At 40.7% G+C, this 20,083-nt stretch overlaps 1 protein-coding gene across 2 annotated transcripts in view; it reads right to left on the bottom strand.

The window, feature by feature from the left end:
* casz1 (castor zinc finger 1) overlaps window positions 1-20,083 on the bottom strand; it is a 92,642-nt gene that overhangs the window by 63,829 nt on the left and 8,730 nt on the right. Inside the window, exon 2 of one of the 2 annotated variants that reach the window (XM_055049941.1) lies at window positions 9,897-9,995. The exons of the other annotated variant lie outside the window; for it this stretch is intronic. Within the exon in view, the coding sequence (XP_054905916.1) occupies window positions 9,897-9,906 (10 nt within the window). The 5' untranslated portion in view covers window positions 9,907-9,995. The remainder of the gene's footprint in view (window positions 1-9,896; window positions 9,996-20,083) is intronic. 2 annotated transcript variants of the gene reach the window in all.

The raw sequence follows: 20,083 nt of genomic DNA on the forward strand, positions 1-20,083 counted from the left end.
CCTCCTCTCGCCCCGACAAAGCTCCACGATGCAGGCATATTCTGACACCAAACCGCACCAGCGTATGGTGTGGGTAACGCTGCAGGTGCCCGACACGTTCGTCAGTGTCTCTCCCAGTCGGGTAAATATAAATATTAGACCCTAACATCAATGAAATGCCCTCTCCTGCCTTCTGTGATGAAGCTGACACAGGACCTGTTGGTCAGTGTTGCTGCGTGCCGACGAATTCTGCTGCAGCAGGCTTTGTGCCGAAAGTTTGAGGATTTTTTCTTTTTGCTACCCTTGCAGTTTGAGCTTCCCTCTCGCCAACAAAATAAAAATAACAAGCATCGACGCAAACTAAACATTCCCACACAGCCGCTCGCTGTGGAGGCTGACATCAACATGTCGGACGCAGACCACGCAGTGCAGAGGCAATGTTTAAAAGAAATGCTGAGAGGGAAATCACAAGTCAAGATAATGTAACATACAGTTCCAGGTTTGTGAGAAAAAGAAGGCATTTTTGAAAACTTTTTAGCCAAACTGAGATTAGTCATTTTTTCCTGTTTTTTGAAAAAAAAAAAATTTATGAGTCATAAAGTGTGTTTTAAAGAACTTGTATTTAGCACAGAATAATTGAGGTTTAACTTTTCCATTTTTGGTGGTTTTGTATCTGATTTTTATGTTGACTTAGTGGCAAATTTCACCTTATTGTAATTTCACAATGAGAGTTTAAAAAATCTTCAGCTTTTAAGTGTTCCCTCTCCAGAGTAGACTTATCTTGTTTCAGGTGTGATCATTTCGTTTTCCTTTGGTTTGCCAGTCAGATGCACATGAAAGATTTTGTGTTTTTAGAGGAAAATGATTAACCAGTCGTGGTATTTTCACAGTCAGATCAGAATAAGCATTTTAGATTTTGAATTAAAGATGATCAAATACATTCCAGACTCATTAAAAATATTGAAAGGTCACCTTAATTTAGTGTCACTAAAAACTCCAAAGCAGATGTCAACTTTAGCATTATTAGCAGGTAGCTGTGAGCTGGTTTCAGTATTCTCAGTGACTACATATCTTTAGTATTTTATCTATCACCCTTTAAGTACGAGAACTGATTGCTGTTAAAAGATTTAAAAGTGACGGAGATTCTGTAATCAATTGTCGGACGAAAAAACACTGTTAGCTGGCTCCGTCAAAACAACAGTGTGACTCGAGAACCACTTCCCAGCTTTCTTCAAAATAAGAGCGAGCCGCAGCACACTTTTTGAGTGATACGTTTCACTTCGAAGAGAAATAATGTAGCATTTCAAATATCGTGGCATCTTGTGCTATGAGATCTCCTGTTACATCCCTCCTCTACAGTAATCCATCTGCCTGGATCGTGCCCCAAAAGTGGTGCAGTAAACCATGCTGTCAGTGTCCGAGCTCTAAAAAGCCCAATTACAGAAGACCTCGACTGAATAATTTAAAGAGCATAATTATTGACCTCTATCTGAATTCCTCTGAAAGGTACATTAAGATATAGAAAAGCACAGGAGGTGGAAGAGGAACCGAGGGTAAGAGAGTGTGTGTCTCCCCAGGCCTCCCTAATGCACTCTCCTGCTGTACTCTAACTTCCTGTGGACCCCTAATGTGCCCACTGCTCACTGGCCTGATGAACACTGCAGTTAATGAGGCCCCTGTTACTGAAATGAAGTATCTATGAAAAAAAAAAAATCAACAGGCATTACTCTCAATCTGAATCCTGCCCACTTCAGTTTCAGACACATTTTTTACACAAAATGCACATTGGTTGGAAATCTGGAAGCATGCAGACATTTTAGAGAAAAAGTGTGTTTTGGTGAGCTGAGTTGGAATTAGAGCAGATCAGTTTGACAGAAGCTAAAATAAGGAGTTATAATTGGGCAGAAATAGGAAAAAAAATAACATTTTCAAATTTGTCTGAATGTGGGGCTGGGTTCATGAGACTTGTGCATGTCCGTGAATGTGGTCGCATGTGTGAATAGCAGGAGGGAGAGGGAGAGGGGGTGGTTGCTTGGAGCTGGCTTGAGGGGGGAGGATCCAGCATGATGAGACCTTTTTAATTAAAGGAAAATATTTGTGTTTGCGTATTATCGCTGATGGAACCTGGAACAATTTAGAGAATTCTGCTTCCTAAATGGCTTGCTCTTTAAAGTGATTTGGGGTATTTCCAATCCTCTTTGCATACATGCATTTTTAAAATTTCAATTATGCTCTGCAGCTCTTAAGATTCACAACTTCTGTGTGTTTTTTTTCTCTTCTTTTTTCTGTGTGAACACGACGTTTCCTGCTACGGACAATTCAAAAAATTAAAGTGTTTATCTGCCGCAAGATGCTGCCGTCTCCGCTGTGTTTCAGTCTGGTAGGATAGAGGGCAGTGAAATAATTAGGCGACTTCTGCAGTATCCTGAATGCCAAGGACAGGTGGATTAAAGTATTAAAACAATCGCATTTCAGTCTTGAAATAGTCCAGTGCACGACTCAGCACCATGCGCCTCTGTTCAAGTTCAGCTGCCAGCTCCATAACGCCACAGGAGAGGGCTGGGATGGAAAAAAAAAAATCCCAATCCCATTAGCTACGTACATCTCAGCAGACCTGCTGTAAACGTGAGCAAATCTCACTGATGATTATCCCCTCCCCAAAGCTCTCAGATGATAATACATAATCGAACGATGCAGACGTTTTCGGCATAATCACACCGTCAATTTGGGTTTCCCCCCCATTTGTGTCAGATTCTGCTCTAACTGGAGACACCAGAGGACACATTTACCCCACAGTTTTCTTCAATTAGAACGAGAGTCACCTACATTAGGGGAGAATTATTTAAGGAAATGGTTGAAGCTATTTGCAGATCTATTCTATTTAGCAGGCAAACATTTATCATGAAGGTAGGGTAACATTTGGGTAAGTGGATGCTTGATTCGAAATCTCTGAGGTTAAAAGTGCAACTGACGATGTTTAAAATGATTGAATAAAATACAGATTATACCAGTAACACAGATCTATAAAAAAGAAATTGAATCTTCAAAACTTTTTATCCATGAGCTTGCTAGCATTATTTGAATTACTCCTTATCAGCAAATGAAACAGATTCTTCAGAGATAGTAGATTAATTTCATCAAGTAAGAAGCTCTTCAAACTGAAGCATGTCTTGGAGAACAGCAGGAGAAAGATAAGGGTAAAAAATCGAGGCAGTTTTCTAGAAATAAAAAGTAATTTTGGTCTTATTTGTTTGTTGGACCAGTGTACACATAAAGAGCCCTTTTTAAAAAAAAAAAGCGTCTGGCAATAATTAAGGTGAGCTCTTGAAGAAATCTAAGCCTCTTAGCCCACCTTCTGCCATCTGTGGCTCCAATATGAGAGCTCTTACAGGTTCTCCTTTTTTTCTCCTCCTGGAAGGAAAAAGGAGTAAAAAATAAAAAATAAAAAGTGTTGCCTATTCTGCAAGTTCACGTTACAAAGTCAACCTGCTCCCATAGCCACACCATGAAGGTGGAATAAACCATCTGTGACAGAAAAAGGAAAAAAAAAAAAAAACAGGAAGCTGAAAGAGCAGAATGAGAGAGAGAGGGAGAGAAACATGTGCCCTTCACTCTCCCCACAGTAAAAACGCTCTTAACCAGGTCTGACAGCTAACAGATCCTTGGCAATTGGGGTCAGTTAAAGGAAAAGTAGCTCAAGTTTTCTTGGGGCTTTGGCTTCATAGATGTTGAGGAAAGGCTGCCCACTGCAGCATCAAAGGGGATTATAGGGACAGGGCCATCTGCCATCTGCACCAGAGTAAACCTGAGCCCTTTTATGTTTCTGCTCGCATGTTTGTGTGTGTGTTTAGCAAACTGAAGACGGCGAGACAGAGACAGTGTACTTTTAACTTAAAAGGGCAGCAGAGGTGGAGTGGGGTGGAGTGTGTACTGGGGTGACGGCTTATTTAAACCCAGGCTGAGAGGGGGGTGGCGGGGCATTAAAGGTTAGCATCATACCAGTTAAATGTGACACTTTGAATCCAATGTTCAGCCTTCGACGGCTTCGGCTACAGCAACAATTAGAGGAGTAACAAGATCATCATAGTACTTAAAAACCCAAATATTTTTCATCAAAGTGAAATTTTGTCTTCCGAAGCTCTATTGGGTTCTCATCTCCATTTTTTTGCCAAAGGAATGGTATACTGGTCTGATGAAACACAGCACTGTTTAAATAAGCCCTGATCAAATACTGTTACACTTTTAGGACTGGCACACCATTAGCTGCCAACACTTAGTGTAACAAAACCTGATTGCCCAATTTGATTTATAAACTCAGAAAATTGGAGGAAATTGACAAAAGATTTGTTTTTACATCAAAACCACATCCGAATTAGACGAGCGCAAAAAGCGTAGTCATATGGACTAGTCAATCTTTGATTATAGAGATAAAATCTTGTCTCAATTCTTCCTGAAAACATACCCTAATGCCTTTTGTCATCCAGGCATAACGTACAAGTTGTTTTTGTTGCGGCGTTATTGGAACACAGTGCCAAACGTTGTTCCCCCTTCACATCTCTAATTTGTTTGGGGTCTTGTTTCTGGCCTCCGCCTGAGAGTGTTTTTTTTTTTTTGCTCAATAGTCTGTTACCTTTTAGCTGAGCCGCCCAGTGCTTGACCTGCTGCCGACACTTATTTTCGGCACTCTAATTGTCGTTTAATCACATATCAACCTGTCATTTAAAGACCCCCTTTTTCTCCACAGAAGAAGGGGGGGGGGACATTTGCATATGTTGTAAAACTAATTCCGATTGAAAGCTCCAGTGGCTGTGAAAGCAGGCGTTCTTTCTCTCTCTTCTACTTTCACACCCGCGTAGACACAGTTAAGCAAAAGAGAGTAAAACACACACACACACACACACACACCCACGTGCACAGTCTACAGTATCTCACCTTAACAGACAAAAACACACATAGGCAAACGTTCTACCTGATTCTCTCGATTGAGGTGGTTTTATCACATTTGTTAACAGTGTGTGGTGACACATAACGTGTTAGAGTAGGGACAACGACGAAAGTGATTCGGGGAGCACGTGCTCGTGCGAGCCAAAGCAAAGGTGACAGTGAATGTATAGTGTTGTAGAGGAGTCAATTAGAGTTAATAATGTATCACTCTTTCAAATGTTGCATTCATTTGTTCACACTTAGATAAAGCTAGCAAAAAAAAAAAAAAAAGGTTGTACCGGGTGTGCTGAGAAGACTACGCCACATTTACATTATCGTCCTTATACATCGAGGAGCAACGTTCCGCTTCAGTGGCAGCAGTGGAGTGACGGGCTGTGGGGTGGGAACCGAGGGGGTTGGGGGGTGAGAATCATGCCTTTCAGGCCCAAGTATTGCCAGTCCTCAGGAGGTCTCCCCCTCTAATTACAGAGTGGGAGAAAGACAGCTCTTTGTTCTACCCTTTAAAACGCTAATTGATAAAAAACCGAGCCAGGGTGGAGGGTGATGTTATGGGCAGATAAAGGTGGGTGAGATTATTTTTGGAGCTTAGTGTCCTTTTTTTAACAAGACGCACTAATCCTGTTAGACGCCGTTTTGCTTCTGCAACCCTGCCTTTCGGGGTCAGGCCGAGTTATAAGTGCTGCAAGTGTAGCACTTCTTCAGGTGGCAGAGAGGATCGCAATGGCAAACTATGACACAAAAACTGACAAGCAATCACAACCTCGAAGAGGAAGTGGCATCTCGCTGAAATTCTGAGGAACCTTAAAATAAACCACACAGGACTCCAAACCACTTGCATATTACAGAATATCAGTCATCTTGCTTTACGTCTATTATTAGTCTGGTGTGAGATTTGCGTAGTACTAATGATGAAAAGCAAAACAGTGTCTTTCAAAAGTGTTCATAATCTTTGAAACTTTTCACATTTTGTCAACACAAGCATCACTGAATTTCATGTGACAGACCAGCTCAACATAGATGTAAAAGTGACATGTAAATGTATTCACACCTTTTTAATCTGATGGCACTCAATAACATACTGAACAATTGATAACATTCAGAAATCCCCTATTTAGTTCAATTGTAGTCTCATGTCGACTGCAGCTCTGAATCTTCCACCACCTTCTTCCACTGTGGGAGTGGTGTGTTCGGGGGGGAGGCACACTGTTCGTTTTTCACAACACAGTGTTTTTTTGTACGCAAGTCAAAAAGTTAAAGTTTGACGTTTTTGCCTTGTCAAAAAATTCCATTTAGCAAATATGAATTAGGAATTTGAATGGCGTTTCAAAAATGTTCTGTTTTTCTTCATGTCACTTTAAAAAAAAAAAAAAAAAGCAGATTTGCGATGGTGTCCTGTCAACAGATTATCCCTCTTGGGGTTGGAACCTTTGCAGATCCAAAGTCTGGCCTGTCACTTTAGGTGGACAGTCATGATTTGGTAGGTTTGTAGTTGTGGTTTGCTCTTCATTTTCAGTTGATGCATTGAACAACTTTCTCCCTGACCTATATGTTGTGTTCCTTTGTCATTGTGTTGCTGTTTGTTCGCTAATCTTCTCAAACATACCCCTCAGGCATCCCCAGAACAGCTGGATTAAAATACACACAAGGCAACTGGCTGCATTCAGTTCAATTTAGGTGTTTGATACAAATGTGTCGGTGTTGGTCTGGTGCATGAAATCAACGTAAAGGCTCTGCTGAAAAAAGTGTAAACATTTTCCAAGCACAATTACTTAAAAAATAGTTTTCACCGAATGACGGTGTGAAATCAGGACAGACTTTGTCCGTTCCTTTATAAAAACAGTGAGAACAATAAGTTCCATTTCTACTTGTGCAGGATTGGCCAATCTTATTTGTCAGCAGTTAAGTAGCTGTAACAGGCTTTGCCATGGCTGTAATCTGCTTCTGCTCGTTTAGGCTACCTGGAGTCAACAGAGGCTGAGAAGTGCTGCTACAGTGGCCAAATGGAGTCTGAATATGTTACAGAGGCAATTAAGCATGTTGGTGTGTGTGCACGCACACGGGAGTGTCAAAGGGGCTTAGCCGGGCCAAACACGCCTCATTGAAATGTCCATCTTAAAGCCACCCAAGTTCCTCATCTCCCCGCCTCCCGCCCTCCGACAACCAAGATGCTTCAAGACTGTCAAAAGCATTTTCCACAAAGCTGAGGAGGGGCCGAGGAGAAAAAAAAAGAAAAAAAAAAAAACAGGACCTGCTACTACTGTCACATGCAAGCTCGCGCGTGCGCACGTACACACTCACTAGGTTGTCAGGTAAATTAGATCTGAAAGCTGACAATTTCTGACCATATTTCCTTGATTATTTCAAACAAATGCACACCAGCCGCTCTAAGGAGATTAAAGTGACATAAAAGTCCCGAGTGGGAGGAGGGAGGGCAGAGAATCCAGGTCACCCCCATTTGTCCCCCTGCCTGACAGCAGCTATATCGCTATCCAATCCAATAAAAGTCCCCCCCTCCTTTTGCTTTAATTAATTTTACAGCTAGCTTGCTTAATTACTTTCAATCAAAATCCTCTTGCCATCACAAAATTAGAAATGGTTCAACTCCATTAGTCTAAATTCTTCATTTACATACACAAAGACTGTCAGCTCTTGCTAAGCAAACGGCCTCCTGCTTGATGAGATTGTTTTTTTCCTGCACACTCTATCACTCTCTCAGTTACACACATGCATGCGACTGTGGTGTTCTTTTTTTTTTTTTTTGAAAGGAGAAAAGTAGCATTAAATTATTGGAGCCCCTTTACTTAAGACATCCTCTACTTAATCAGAGTTCAGGTAAGCCGCGGTGAACGAAACTGATTAGAAATCCACAAATGCCGCGTCAAAACAACACTCCTCAACCTCAATCAATGCGCCGTGCAATAAATGCTGTACATAGTGGGTTCGCAGAACTATCAAACTAACTCTTCTGATATGGTTACAGAAATCTTACATAAATTTGGATTCTTTTTTGAATAAGGTGCCACTCACACCACGGAGACAATGGTCGAAGCGTCCGGATTTTCAGTGTGAGGAGGGGCCCCATGCCCTGCTGGCCAATCACTTCTACTTGGCACGCAGGCGTCCTCTCCATCACGCACACACTGCCTGAGGCCTTCACATCATCAAGAATTAAGGACATGCAGATAGGGTTTGTGCACTGACCAAAGTGAAAACCCAGTTCCTCTACTACTACCTTGTGTCTATGTGTGTGCACATAGTCTTCCCCACACTACCAGCAGCATAATTAGGTCCAGAGATGAGAGCATTAAATTGGTATAATACACTCACGGCTGCAGCACACTGCTACAAAATGTATTGACGGTAAATGTGCATGTTCATCAGCAGTGTCTGACAGTCACTTTTCCTCATTGCAGATTTGAACCCCTTTTTTTACCTACATGTTGCCATTTCACCCCTTTCACCTCAAAGCAAAGCATTTAGCGCCTATGCCTATTTAGCATTGAAGTCAAGTATTTATTATGAAGGTACATGACTATTAAATGCTAAAATACTATTATTAAAAAAAACTTTGTATTACACTATATTCCCATTTATTGAGGTCTGATAAATTTTTTGTGCAGTTGCCTCCTATTAAATATGATGGTTTATGACCTCTGGTTAAACCTAAACAACTCTGAGCGAACTCCCGCTGATAGATATTATTCAATGGAGTCATTAAGCTCCACTACCTTTCTGCAGACTAATAGTGGAAGATAGAAAATTACTTTCAATTGTCGGTTGTGAAAAGCCAGTTGAGGCATGGCCAGTACAAAACATCCCAGTTAAAGTGAAAATTACAAAGGTATAAAATAATAATCAGCGCCATTGATAGCACTTTTTTTTTTAATTTAAAGATGTAGTGATCAGAGACTGGAATCAGTCAATTTTTTCCTTGATTGGCATTGATAGATGATTGGCAGGTCAAATAAGGGATTTCTCAGTGTTTCACCCCAACAAATTCACAGCAATGACAAAGAAGTTGGATAGGGACGTAATTTCTTAAATGTTTCTTGGAATTAAAACCACATTTATCAATGAGTCTATGGTGCATTTTTTCCTCCTTTCTGTGTGCAAATAAATTGGCAAAAGTCGCATTTGGCATGTGGCAGCAAAAGCCCGATCAATACGTACAAAATCGGTTTCAGAAAAGTCCTATCTTAGAAAGATATTACTTAAAGCACTGACAAAAAGAATGTAAACAACTATTACAAATATTTTCTTTACTAGTTTGTTTGTAAGAGTAAAGAGTGAGTGAAGGACTATAAATGGGGATCATTACGGGCCAGCAGACTGACTTCAATGCGGATCTGACCTGGCCTCTTTTACTCCATGTCTGCAACCACCGGTTTCCCCTGCCCTCTTTAACCAGTCCCCATTAACACTGTTAATTATCTAAATCCATCATTCTTGGGGTAAATGAAGACTGCCTCTTTAATTCAATTTAATAGGATCATTTTCCAACTCACGTTCACTTTAGGCCCAGCTGCCCGCCCACCAGTCCCCCCACAGTGTCCCGTTCCAGCCCCCCACCCTCTGCCCCCACTTCCCACTGCATCTGTGACTCCTTTGGCGGCATCTTCACTGGTCTGGCTGGGAGCGGGGGGCAGAGGGAAGGAGGGGGACGTTAGGCTTGGTGGCAGTGACGGACCGACGGGCTGTTGATCTCCCATGTCTTGTCTTGGCTCGGCTGGTGGCAAGCAGCAGTTCTGGGTTCCCAGTCAGCCGTGCACACAAACACTGACTGACACGCACACACAGACACAGACTCGCAGTACCAGCCCTGTTCACCGGGGCTTAGCTAATCCTGTCACATCAGGCCACATTGGCTGAGTTGAGGTCTTTCACAGCAACACACACACACACACGCACGCATACGACTACCCCTCCACACTCCTTCGCCGACTCCTCTTACTCACTTTCACTCTCTGTCTTACCTTTGTTCATTTCACAAAGTCACAGGGGCTGCCAGCTACTGCCTGCGATTGGAGGGGCGGGAATGTGTTCCAGCAGTAATATTAGAGAGCATCTTACATCTAAATGAACATACATAGAAAAAAGGGCTAAAAAATAGTCACATCAGAATTGTTTTTTTTTTCATTTATTTTGCGTGAGCCTGTTTAAGTGACTGCAGCAGACACGTAAGCATGTCATAAATGTGTTGATAAAATACACAGGTGTCATTTTTCCTCCTTTATTGTCATGGTGGTGCCAGTTTCAAAAACAGTTTTCCCATGCAACCCCTACCCTGCGCATATGTCTCCTAATCTGAGTTTAAATCTCGCCTTCTAACGAGCAAACACAAGTCAAGTTTTTAATAAAGACGCTGTCAAAGTAAATTATCGCAATTATTACTACAACACGAGTGCTCCGTCTCTCTCTTAAATTCTCCTAAGAATTTGTTAAATATTAGCTCCTCTCATCCCATTATTCAGTGTGAGGGAAAATTTGTCCCCCCATTTCCACGGCACACCGCTCCAAATCTCCCAGGACTAAATCCACTCAACGCCACACATGCACACACAGGAGATGCTCCCTTTTTTTCCCATTTATATTTCTGATGTTCCCAGACGCTCATTTGCGACCGACTCTGGGAGAGATCAGGATGATTTTAGCCATGATTTAATTGGGTTTGTTAAAGGGAGATGTCAGCACAATGGGAGACGAGCCCTCTAAATCCACCATGTTCGCCCAAAATGCCCAGATGAGATAATCACCGGTGACGTCTACGAAAACACTTATTATATTTGCCCATCGCCTGGCTGAAGCTGTTAAAACTCATCAGTGTTATTCCTGCCTTGTTTTTGTCTCGCTCTCTCTCTGGGAAAGTAGCTTAACTTATAGTCAGAACTGTCACCTCTTTTTAAAGAGAAAGCGCAGTGCCGCTGTGGATGTGGAAAAAGTTCACCAAGAGGAAAAAGAAAGGGCAATGGGAGCTATCGGGTATCTACTCAATACTCATTTTGTTTGCACCCAATACTAATTAAATAAAACATGCGCAACTTTTTTTTTATTGGTTTTACAACAAAGCCAAAAGAGCATGCAAGTCCACTGTAGTTACACATGTGAAATGGGCCTCTTGGTGACAACAGGAGATTAAAAAAAGGATCAATGAGTCTTTCTTACATCTTCATTTATTTTAAATCCAAGCTTTATTTATCCACTGCACATTGACAGGACCTTGTCTGCTCTAAGTAGCAGCAAGGCGCTTAAAAGCACTACTGCTGCAGAGCAGCAGTGTGACACAAGCTGTTGATTGTGTGAAATAAAAGTAGACCTGAAAAGATATCACATTGAGCTGAAACACAGGTTTTCAAAGTTTAATTAAATACTTTTTAGGATTTGAATGTAGGACCTGAGTTAATTTTGGCCTTACCTAATAACCTGTCCCCAGCTTGCCTAATAACTCAAGTAAGTTAAATATAGCTGACAACTTACATTCGTGTTTTTCTCCTCTTGCATGAGTCATCAATTTCAACACCTCTCACAAAGTATACAGTGAGCTTTATAAGGCTTAGTGATGACAGCAAATTAAAAAAAAAAAACTGGCCCCAGTCTGGATCTGTTTATCTTGTGCTCCACCTTTTTTATTTTCTCATATTTGTATATAAAATGTATTTTAAAAATGTGATGGAAAGTTCTACACTTCTTACTGTACAAAACAGGTGACATTTTGATGACACTTTCTACTCCCTAAAAGTTAGCTATATATAAATGGTTGTTTTTTTAAATGCATTTTCATATTAGCATTTTTTACATTTTTAGTGTGGAATGTAATCCGAGCTTTGGCATATGGAAAATTGGAAGTATTTTTTGTTTATAGTTCTGACCATTAACCAAAATAAGGTTGACTTTTGAAATGTTTTATAGAAATATTAAGTAATATTTTTTCTAGGCACAAAAAAGGGAAAATCTTTGCTGAATAAACTTTCCTGAGACAAAAAAAGATTTTAATTTTGATTCCCGGAAGAAATATGTCAGTGTGGATTATTCAGCAATAACGTAATTCTGACATGTTATTGATGAAAAAGGGTTGATGGAAAAAAGGAAAATGGTCGTCCCGTTCTAATACATAAATCAATTAAATGTAGTACCTGCGATGGAAAATTGAGGTATTTTAGAGCTTTTTAAGGCCCAGAAGAAATGCTGCAAACTTGGCTAAATGTGGTGAGATAACTGTATCTTTAGCGCGGGGGGCTAGCCCCTCAGAGGCCAGGGTCAGCATATGAAAGACGCAGGTTATCTGCCTCCCGACAGGATATCCTTATGGATCAGCAGCGGAGGATGTTGACCCGCCCAGTTATTAAACAGGCTAATCTGTTCAACATGTCAATGTTAGCACTTTTAGTTGTGATTAATAAAAGACGACCCCTGGAGTGCTGCGTGTGCTTTTTTCACCGCCTCAGGTTGTTTTCATTTGCTTCTTTTTTTTTTTTTTTTGGGTGGTTTTTCCTGTTTGGTAATTTAACAGTCCCTTTTTCCCCCATATCTATTTGAATAAACACTCTTAATTATTAAATTTGCTGACAGAATTATTATCCTCAGTGAAACCTCTTTTAGCAGCTCTCTGTGTTTCTCCCGTTTTTTATTTTTTTTAGCCACTGGCAAAGACTGAATTCAAGGATTCATTAAAGCAAAGGCAACTTTATATTTTATAGATAGGGAACAATGCAAATGTGATGCCCGGCTCTATGGCTATTGAAGCAATGTTTAAAATGTACGGCCCAATGGCTTTTTCACAGGCTGGTAGTAATAGAGCCGCTCTCTAAAAGACTTGCCTCCTAAGTGCCTGGTGCTGTGTCTTAATTTGTAATCTAGTCAAACCAATTGTCCGCTAGATAAAAAAGGTCACAGAGACAATAGACTACACCGCCTCCCACAATGTAGGGGAAAAAACCCAAAGAGTCTTTTTGTAGCTTTCTAACCAAAGATGTAATTAAGACACCTTCATCTTTAGGGGTGAAAAGGGCACCGACGAGCGCCTTCTGGAAAAGCAGAACAGGAAACATCGGCTCAGACCCAGCGTTCGCTTAAATCAGGGTTCCTTCATGTTTGTCATGCAACAACTTAAGACGTGTTCAAACTCTATAGATTTCTCTGTCATTCACATTTTTTATATCATACATAGCTGATGTTTTCTGCAGATTTAAGAAAGAAAGAAAAAAGAGAGAAAGAAAGACAAAAAAATAAAATATTGAAGAAGGAAGGACACAATGAAGAAAAATAGAAAAGGCATTTTAAAAAGAAGAGGGAACAAACAGGGGGAGGAGAAGTAGGACACAAGAAAGGACAAAAGGATGGAGGAAAATAAGGGCAAATTGTATGGACGAGCAGAATGAAGAAAGGAAATAGATAGAGAGATAGTACACAAGGATGGAAGGACGAAAGGTGGGAAGAAAAGACATGAGAAGGGAGAGAAAAACAGGCACAACAAAGAAAGGTAGATGGACATAGGGAGGAACAAAAGGAAGGAGACAAAGAAGAAAGTAACAAATAAGCAAGAACATAAGGACAAATAAGAAAACAGATTTGTATGGAGAAGAAAATATTTTTGGACAATAAGATAGGGAAATAAGTCTGGAAAAAAATATTTCTCCATCTTATTATTTTCTTTTCCCACATTAATTCAAGCCTGGAAAAGACTGAAATCCAACTCCAGACTTTTCCAGACAGCTATAGGAACGCCACTGTCTCTGTCACCGAGTATCCACTGGCTCCAGCAGCCCGATTCTGTACATTGTAACCCGACAACTGTGGCAATAAGAGCATGTTGAGTAAAACAAAAAAAAAAAAAAAAACTGAGTGATGCAAAGCAACACGGGAGAAGGCAGAGGGGGGACTTAAAGGACGTGATTTATCTGGGCTTGATTGCGTGTTAATCGAGGTTACGTGTATTAAGTGGAATCTAATTGGAACAGACACTGGCAGTCTGACAGATCGACATGATGCAGATGGATTGAGGTGGAGGGGGGAGATGAGAGGGAGAGGTGAGGGAGACGGAGAATGGGGAAGAGGAGCAGACAGGAGTAGAAAGGAGAGAAAACAACAGGGGCAAAAGAATGTAACAGTTTCTTCACGAACACCGCCGAACAGGAAGAGTTTTATGACACAGAACGTTTAAAGAAAACGCGGAGAAGAGAAAGACCTCGGCCGGGTCGTTCCACATGCGCCTGGTGATTGGTGGATAATGGAACGTGTAGAGGAGGACACACACCAGTGAGATTCTGAGTGACACAACAGGGCGTCTGGAGTTTGTCCTCCCCCTCCAGTTGCCACAAACATCTCGTTTCTGCTTTATTGGTAACAAGAGTTTAAAATAAATGAAAAAAATAAGAGAATAAGAGATCGAGTGACAGCTGCTGCATCGTTTCTCACCTCGACGAGGAGACAGGCAACTGTTCCCCTGGTCTCTCTGAGTCCTCACTGTTCCTGACAGGCGACAACTGTTTCCAAAAGCTCCCTCTCACCAAATCTGAGGCATTTAGCCTGGAGGGATGAATGACGCTTTCAAATGTTGCCAGAGTGACAAATCATAAAAATGGACCACCTGTTAAGGTCAAGCAACTGCTAACTCATGGCTAATATACCGGGCAAAGAAGGAGAACTTTGTTTGTGGAAAAAGAAATTATGACTGCACACACACAAACACACGCACTGTGTTCTGCATGGCTGTAGATAGTAATACAAAAAGGTGACAACAATTGTCTCTACGATGCACATATGCTGGGAGAATAGCAGGGGGGTTTTATATGTAAGCTAGTATTGTTGAATATATTAACCCCGAATATATTAAGCCCGAAAATATTAAGCCCGAATACCAACTTTAGTTTTTTTTTTTTACATATATATATATATATATATATATATATATATTTGTCACTCTATGTATAAAGTGTTGAATGGGTTAATTTCAAATGTTGATAAAAGAAATAAAACAAGAGTTTAAAAAAAATTAATAAAACTTTTTTCAACTCCTAATTTCTGATGCACACACTCCAGCCTCTGAAGTTTTTATACTAGCAGTAAAAAAGACGTGAAAGATGACCTGTGCAGAGCAACACTTCAGATCTAAAACGACTTGATCAAAAACGATTTGATTATTGGACAGAGCAAAACCGGGTTGTCACTCTGTTGGTGTTTGAATGAGGATTAAAAATACAACAGATCCACATAAAATGTTCACTTCCTCGAGTTGTTTGCCCTAAACATAGCATAGCAGGAACAAATGAGGCATCATAGATGCAAGTATGTTTCCAAAGAGCTAAATAAAAAAAAATAAATAAAAAAAGATGTTTATCATTGGACTGTGGTCTGCAGGACACAGCAGCACTCAAAAACTTCACTCATCAACACAAAATGTCTAAATCGTTCCCGACGTGATCCCGTCACAGCACAGAGACAGAGGAGTTGCTTCGGTCATCGTTCTGATTTGATCCATTCTGACTGTTACACTAATGGCATTAATAAGGGGCAAAACTGCTATTTTGAAACCGAATTTCGCTCTTCTTCAATTGACCAATTCTCTTCCGACACAAGAGTTTGCACGTGTGTGTGTGGCCCTGCTATCATCCAATGGATAGAAGGTCATTTCTATTGTAGCATTGATGGATCGCAGCATTTTGCTGTAGTTAAAAAACAAAAACACAAGGTTGGAAATGTGACTCCCCTCCTCTGACAGATGAAGTTGCATTCACCAGATGGGTGGATAAACCGAAAAGAGCAGCAGACTTCGGGTTCTTAAAAAATAATGAAATGAGCGCTGAATTAGGATGAATCCACAAAAATACCCTCATAAAAGTTTATGGTCCAAGTCTAATAAAACAAATTTGTCCTTGAGGTTCTTATTTATATTACTCTACATGGATCACTGCAAAGTCAGCATGCATATTTGCTGCATGTTTGTGTTTAATGTAACTATGCATGTGTGTGTGTGTGTGTGTGTGTGTGTGTGTGTGCGTGCGTGTGTGTGTGTGTGTGTGTGTGTGTGTGTGTGCGTGCGTGTGTGTGTGTGTTCAGCCCTCATCAGCTGCTAACATTGAAAGGATGACACTTTGTGATCAAGGACATGAATATCTCATTGATTTTTAGGGGCCAGCTTAACTATCCATTCCAATTGATTTTTAGCTTTGCTGGGTGTGCGAGTTATGGCAGTTTTAATGTATCATCTGTATGTGTACTCATCGCCCCGCTGCAAAGACAAGATTCACAACAGGCTGTGGAAAACAAAAAGCATTTACAGCAGGGACTTTCATTCCTTTTCGCTTCTATTTTAACATACATTGCAAAGAAAAGAAGCAATTTGGTGGGAACACTTTTTCTATCTCCAATTTTTATCTGCCTCTGTAGAGTGTCTAGTAGTCACTAACAGTTTATTTTTGTCATCATCATGAAAAATCAGACCAGTGCTGTCGAATGAGACATCGTATCATATAAAGTAACAGATTCAGGCTAGTTTTGCAGGGGTTATGCTTTGCAGAAAGGAGAAGAAATTTGAACAGACATCCTGCAAGCTTTGCCACAAACCATCGCCACAAAAAACAACAACAAAAAAAAAAACACAGTACATATTTGTGAGATTTTTTTGACTTTTTTTTTTTTAGGCGTAATTGCTTACAATTAGAAAAGTGCTGCAATAATACCTCAGATTACAGTGGATTAACAATTCATATAAACTATTAATAATCAATGATTTGATGATGTAAGAGACAAAGTCAGGGCAATGTGATCCAAAAGGCGATCTAAAGTCATCTGTCAGGTAGAAAGTCATTAAAATAGAGGCTCGTTTTCCTGTGCCAAGCTTAAGTTTCACTGTGCCACGGATACATTTCTATTCTTCGCCGATGTCCCGCGTTCTCATATGATATCATCTCTTTTCAGAACATCACTCTTGATGTCTGATGTGTTTTCATCCAACTCAAATTCATTGCTTTCTCTTTTTTTTCTGGTCCTACAAGCGGTTTGGATGTAGCAGCCCTCTGGGTGAGGTAACTGGCTTTTGTTGGGTGAAAAATGGACTGCGTAAAGCACACTTTACTCCATCTCCGTCCTCTAAAAAAAAACAAGCCTTCTTAATTAATGTTTTACAAGTGCCGCTGTATTCTTGGTAGAAAAAAAAAAAAGCCTCTATCAAAGCCGGCAGGTTCAGATTACGTACGCTAATTGAAATTCTGAATTTCTAAGCCAACTTCTTTTTTTCTTTTACCCCTCTCTCCTCGTGCTGCTTCTCCCTTCTCACACAATAAAGCCGAGCGTTTTGCAGTCCACAAATGGCATCAAATCACCTAAGTAATATGGGCTTTTCAATTTTTTTTTTTTTTCCTGTATTCTCATGTTCTGCTAGTGGGTTCATGAGACAGCTTAATAAAGCAGTAAATGCTTGGGGAAGCCTGGGAGCCCCGCCACGTAGGTGCGAGCGTGCGTGCCCGCGTGTGCACGTGTGTTTTACCTCCACCGGAGACCTCAAAGCAGGAGGCAAAGCCCTGGTTCCACACACTCAACAGATTTTCCTGGAGAATAAAGACACTGAACACAAAAGAGGATGACTAATACCGCGACCAAAGCCAAAAAGTAAGACACTTATCCCATGAGTTGACATTCATGGAGCCCACATTAATGCATTTTGTACTGGATGAATGCAGGGTAATTTACAGGTTACACACGCGGTGGGTGCTGCAGGAACGAACGGTGTGTGAACAGCTGCAGGTGTGGAGAGCCTCCGTTTGGACAGGCATCACAGACACACCAAAAAGGCACAATAGGGTGAAGCATAGGTTTCTATGCACTAGTGACAATGATCTAAGATGTAGTTGGAGATCGGATCAAGTCGGATATGGAGGAAAATCTTTTTTTTAATCTCACTTCATTCTCTGCATATACCTCTGTTGGCTTCAAAGGGAAGCGTTCAGCTCCTTCCTGCCATCGGTGTTTATCTAGAAAGGTAACTGTAACAGATGATTACATAAATTACAGAGTTTAAAAAAAAAATGTCACGCTTGATAACCTTTGTTCTGAGTTAATGATTGCTGCAAAAGAAAACTGCTTCTCTTTCTTTCTCTTTTATATTCACCCAAACTCCCTCCTTTCAGAAAGGGGCATTATTTTATTGTCCTGTTTTGCAAGCATTATAACTTCGCTTTCTTCTTCCCTCAAGGTCAGTTTCTAGTCAGGCCACATGCAGATTATTTACACATGGGGCTTTTTCAGGTCAGTTCCATTGTATTTACATCAAATAATTTTTGATAAGGGATGTAAAAGACCTATAAAACCGACATCATAAAAAGGAGAGGTGCAGCAGAAATAAGGACAAAAGATCAACGGCTGATTTTTTTTTTCCTCTTATCTTGGACACGTTGACATTTTTTGGGTCAACTCTTGTCACTTCCTCAAACAACAATCCTGATATTTCTTCTCTTTCTGCGAAGAAGAGCTCCGCCCAATTTACAACTCTTAATATAGTGCACTTTGCCACTTTTTTCATTCATTTTCTGCAAGTCAGGTCTTTTCATATATTTTGATTTGTTTTTTTCTAAAAAAAAAATAATAGAAGCAATAGCACTAAAACTGGCTTCTGATTCAATTTTTGTTGTTGTTTGTTGTTGGGTTTTCTGATATCTGAGCAAGTTTAATTCAGCTAAGAACTGAAATGTCAAAGATTTAACACATCTAAAGCTAAATCACAGTTTGTGACCAGCAGCCACTTTATTTCAAAAACTCTTGAACAAAGTGGGAATTTGAAAGATTTGTTTTGTCATTCCATCTGGAGTCAGATTGATAATCAAGGGTTTAAGATCAAGAACAAAAATAATCTAAAGGCTAAAAGCAGTGACACTTTTTGGTTAGTGATTCAAAACATTTGATAAATCAGACAACAAGGCTATCACCTAAATCTATGTAATAAAACAACTTTTTTGAAGTCTTCTAAATAATGGAATAAGAAATAAAGTTTACAAACATAAACTTCTTCCCACATCAAATCTGCATTTTTCCAATTGTATCCAAACTTGGAAAACGATCCAATCAAATTCCAGACTTCTCCAGACTGCACTGGAACTAAGTGTGAGATTTAGTCCGATGGCTCCCCAGTCCAACCTGCAAAGCCAGCTCTTGTTTCATAGAGAAGTACCTCCCCTGTTATCTCCCCAGCACTATAATCACTTAACAAAGACTTGGGCATTTGCACAAATTAAAACATCAATAATGCATAAAGGCTTTTCAGTTTTGAGCAATAGTGTCCCCGGATTGGGATGAAATACCCCCCCTCTGCCAGTGGAAAAAAAAACTCTACCCCTGCATCTCCTGTTCCATGAACAACTTAAAGAAGCAACTGTTTAGCTGAGAGCAGCAACTCCAACCTTCCCCCCCATCCCCCTCCTGCTCAAGCTGTGGTGAGCGTTTGGGATCCACTCTGGTGACGGGACAAAATGGCTGAGGCCGAGTGGGATGCAGAAGTTGTTTTAAAGCAGCAGGCAGTAAGTGGTGGTGGTGCATCAGTGCAAACAGACAACACCCTCAAGTTGCGCAGCGTGGCATCCTTCCATAAACAACACCACCGCCGTGTCCCCAACGTTTATGATTTGTGGTCAGAACGGCAACGCGGGCCTGATTCCGATCCAAGTCTGCGTGTTTGCTCTACCCTCGCATGGCTAAATCTGCCTAACCTTAGTCTCTTATTTTCCCCAGATGAAAACACCAGACATCTCATATGGCTGTCAGAGAGGTCTGCCTGAAACAAGTTATATGAGAACATTACACTTGGACAGGGAGAGGAAGGGCGGGGGCATCATGGGAACGAGGCTTTGCAACACTTCAAAACCAGGATGCTGTTCAGGCTACTGTTTAATTTAGAGAGAAAACCTCCTCCATATTTATTGCTGCAGTTGTGACTGAAGTTGCGCTGAGTGTGGAGGAGTTAGATATCATTACCGGACTAGTAAATCCATGACTAGTACCGCCGCAGAGCCAATGGAGGACCAGCCATTCTATACAGATGGCCTCAAGGACAATTAGCGATAATGACTGGTTGCCACATAAATGAGAGAAACTCTGCTTGCTGCTGCACTTGCTGATGATCAGTCGAAATGTCGCTGTTAATAATATGAATGGATGCTTTAAAGGAATAGTTTAG

The sequence above is a fragment of the Poeciliopsis prolifica genome, unplaced genomic scaffold (genome assembly GCF_027474105.1).
Source record: "Poeciliopsis prolifica strain line A6 unplaced genomic scaffold, Auburn_PproV2 SCAFFOLD029, whole genome shotgun sequence".
Lineage (NCBI taxonomy): Eukaryota > Metazoa > Chordata > Actinopteri > Cyprinodontiformes > Poeciliidae > Poeciliopsis > Poeciliopsis prolifica.